The following is a 3,276-nucleotide window of genomic DNA, read 5'->3' on the forward strand; positions in this document are numbered from 1 at the left end:
ACCTCTGCTTTTGATTCCATTTCCTTCGCTACCACAAGAGGTAGGAGGAACTTGACTGCTACGCGTAAGCATCCAAATTTTTTTCCGAATCATCTCTTTCTCTCTCCTCCCTTAATATCGCCACCTTTTAAAACGCCTCTCCTTCCTCTCCTAGTCCCTACCCAATTCACTCTTCGTTGTGATTCAATTTCCTGTGTCTTTCTCTCTTTCTCTCTCAAGCCAATCTAGAAACCATAACAATGTCTGAAGAGGGAGGAGACCATGGTGGTAACATCCTGTGGGCAAACCAGGCATTGGCTTTCTCTAATTCTGATAACTCTGGTGGAACTCAGGCAAGAGACCATTCGAGCTCAAATAGCCCAAGAGCAGTGGCTCCCCCAACTTTGACGGTGGGTCAGAAAAGAGGTCGAAACGGGAAAGAACGCATAGATGGAGGTGCTGATTCTGATCATGATCAGGATCATGATCATGATCACGAACTACATATTTGGACGGAGCGAGAGAGGAGAAAGAAGATGAGGAACATGTTCTCTAGTCTTCATGCCTTGCTTCCCCACATTCCTCCTAAGGTAATATCCCTTAATACCATCCCCACTGCAACCCCTTGACTTAATCGAAGAGAAAGAATTTTATTTTACGTAGCAAATGGGAATCACAGAAGGTTTCACTCCTCTCTCTCGCAGTGGTTTTCTCTCTCTCTCTCTCTAATGATTTTATGTTTTGCATCTTATTAATGGATGGACAATCTACGAGGAAGAATCTTGTGATGTGACTAACAAAACAGAGTTTGTGATTCAGGTAACTTTCATGCATGGAAGAAACTTCCCCATCTTGCTTATGGAATTATGGTTATGTGTTTTAGTATTTTCCCTTCTTCGTGTAAGGGGATGGATGATATATATAGATAGCCTTAGGTATCTGCTATTAATCAAACACATTTCTCTGACGACTTCCGTTTTGCGTCTTCTCCGATTGAATATTTGATAGGTTGATAAGGCCACAATCGTTGATGAAGCTGTGACTTACATCAGAACTCTTCAAAACACTCTACAGAAGCTTCAGAGCTGGATATGCTCCGGGGAAAGTCGACCATCTGGTTCAACCCCTGGAGCGAATCAGGGATGTTCAAACTCATCAAGGAACAACCAGGCCATTATCACTGGTAATAACTCGGCCATGGCCAACTCATTTGGGGTCCCTCGTTTCCCCGTTTGCCTCCAAACATGGTCTTCACCGAACGTCGTGTTGAGTGTGTGTGGCAACGATGCGCAGATCTGTGTGTGCGCACCAAAGAAGCCTGGCCTCTTGACCACAATCTTTTATATCATGGAGAAGCATAAATTGGAAGTAGTGACTGCTAACATCTCCTCAGATAACTACCAGAGCATGTACATGATCCATGCCCATGTAAGTGCATATGATCTTCTTCTTCGGAATTTGGTTCTTCTCATAAGGGAGAGGATTCCCTAAAAGGCATACAATCAAAGCACTAAAACTTTCATGAGGAGAGGAATGTTCATTTCACCCACCCCCCATTGTGTCTAGGCACAAGGCCATGCTGCCTTTCAGACTTCTTTGATCCTGCGTGACCCCTGCATCCAGACATAAGGAGGAAAATGATGCCTCCTCTTATAAAAGGCAAAAATCCCACCCTATTGATGCTTCTATGTGTGCTCCCATTGGCTCTTACGCTTGCATAAGTGCCACATTGCCTTTTAATGAACTCTTCCAATATGGGCACAGTGGTCCTTGCATGCCCCTTGAGTCTGTGGCACAGGCTTACATCTACCATCCTCATGGTTCATTTTGATTGAGACATTATACTCCACACCTATTGAATCATACCTGCTTTTCCCCCTAATTAACAAGAATATGTTAAAAATAAGATGTACAGGATTTCACTCTTCACCTTCGGCATTGCCATCAACAAAGAGGAAATCAACACAAATACTACTTGTCTTATAGTTCCACCTTTGGCATTGCCATTAGCAGTAACTAATTAAAAGACAAAGAAAGCACAATCACATCTGTAATTGCATTTAATTTACATGTTAATGTAGATGTTTTGCAAGAAGATACGGAGATATCAAAATCTTAGGAAACCTTGGTGAATCACCAGGGTTATTGATAAACCTAAAACAGTTTCCATTTCTTTATCAGCTGCATTTTTTTTTTTTTTTTAATTGTTGCTAGTATATATTTTCAAGTTCCACATTGGTGTATTGAATAGGCAAATGGGCTGCTGATCAATTCTCAGAGGCATTACCAGTGGAGGAAATATACAAGCTAGCGATCGGAGAGATGATCTATTGGGTTTCATCTTAATGATAACCAGAAAAGAAAGAAAATGGCTGTGGAGAGACTTGGTTGTGAAAGTTCTACTGTAAGTATAGCGAGGTACCAAAATAAAAAAGAGGAAAAATGATAAACAAGTTCAGTGAGGAGAAGGAGAGACAGAGAGAGAGAGAGAGAGTCGTTTCATCATCATATAGGATGGACAAGATTTTGTTTGTTAACAATGCTATGTTGTTCTATGTGTTCTCTCTGTGAAATTGTTACTTGCTTCAGATGCTATAGGTGTTGCAAGGCATGGGCATTTATGGGATGGCAGACTTGTCATTGTATATAAACAAGTATATGGAGCTATATATTTCTATTTTCTTCTCTAAAGATTTATTTTGAATAAATGCTTGATCATCTCCTGCATGTGTGTATGTGTGTAAAGAAGTGAAGTTGGAATTGATATACTCCACTTAAGGAGAAAAAGAGCATGGTTTTAAGAAAATTTGTGATAGAAAAGGGTTGAATTGATTCTCTATAAACTAAAGCTGTATGCAGAATAAAGTTAGGAACATAGACATTGCTCTGTTAACTCCTCCTTCCCCTTGTTTTTTTAGAAAGTATGTTAAATCATAGTCTTGTCATTTGTTATTTTCATCTTTACATGCCAGTTTATTTCTGACCAGTTTACAGATGTAGGAATCAACTGGTGGTAGTTCATCATGTCTGAATGATATTTCATGCCTCATGATTCTATTCCCCATGTCTATATGTCTTGAATGCTTCTCCATGCTTAGTTGTGTCCAGTTTAGAGATGTATGAAGCAATTGGGGTTAGCAAACAGAATTTAAAGATATTGACATTTTCAATTTGATTCAATACATGTCTATCAAAAATAGATAGTTCGCCATAATAATTCGTAAAGAAAGATAATTATCCATTGTCTTCACTTTTCTTTTTGAAGTTAAGTTTTTGCTTTTAGATTATATATTCATG

At 39.4% G+C, this 3,276-nt stretch overlaps 1 protein-coding gene across 1 annotated transcript; it reads left to right on the forward strand.

Moving 5' to 3' along the window:
• The first annotated feature begins 239 nt into the window (after window positions 1-239).
• Window positions 240-2,670, forward strand: LOC122065428 (transcription factor bHLH95-like). The gene is made up of 3 exons (XM_042629245.1): window positions 240-569; window positions 988-1,407; window positions 2,231-2,670. Exons 1-3 carry the CDS (start codon window positions 240-242, stop codon window positions 2,288-2,290), a joined length of 810 nt encoding a protein of 269 aa, XP_042485179.1. The 3' UTR covers window positions 2,291-2,670.
• Window positions 2,671-3,276: the final 606 nt, after the last annotated feature.

Source organism: Macadamia integrifolia, unplaced genomic scaffold, assembly GCF_013358625.1.
Source record: "Macadamia integrifolia cultivar HAES 741 unplaced genomic scaffold, SCU_Mint_v3 scaffold2007, whole genome shotgun sequence".
Lineage (NCBI taxonomy): Eukaryota > Viridiplantae > Streptophyta > Magnoliopsida > Proteales > Proteaceae > Macadamia > Macadamia integrifolia.

Coding starts and splice junctions, on each gene's coding strand:
- LOC122065428 (XM_042629245.1), top strand. CDS start 240: ATGTCTGAAGAGGGAGGAGACCATGGTGGTAACATCCTGTGGGCAAAC. Junction 570..987: donor TTCCCCACATTCCTCCTAAG/GTAATATCCCTT, acceptor AATATTTGATAG/GTTGATAAGGCCACAATCGT. Junction 1,408..2,230: donor TGTACATGATCCATGCCCAT/GTAAGTGCATAT, acceptor TGTATTGAATAG/GCAAATGGGCTGCTGATCAA.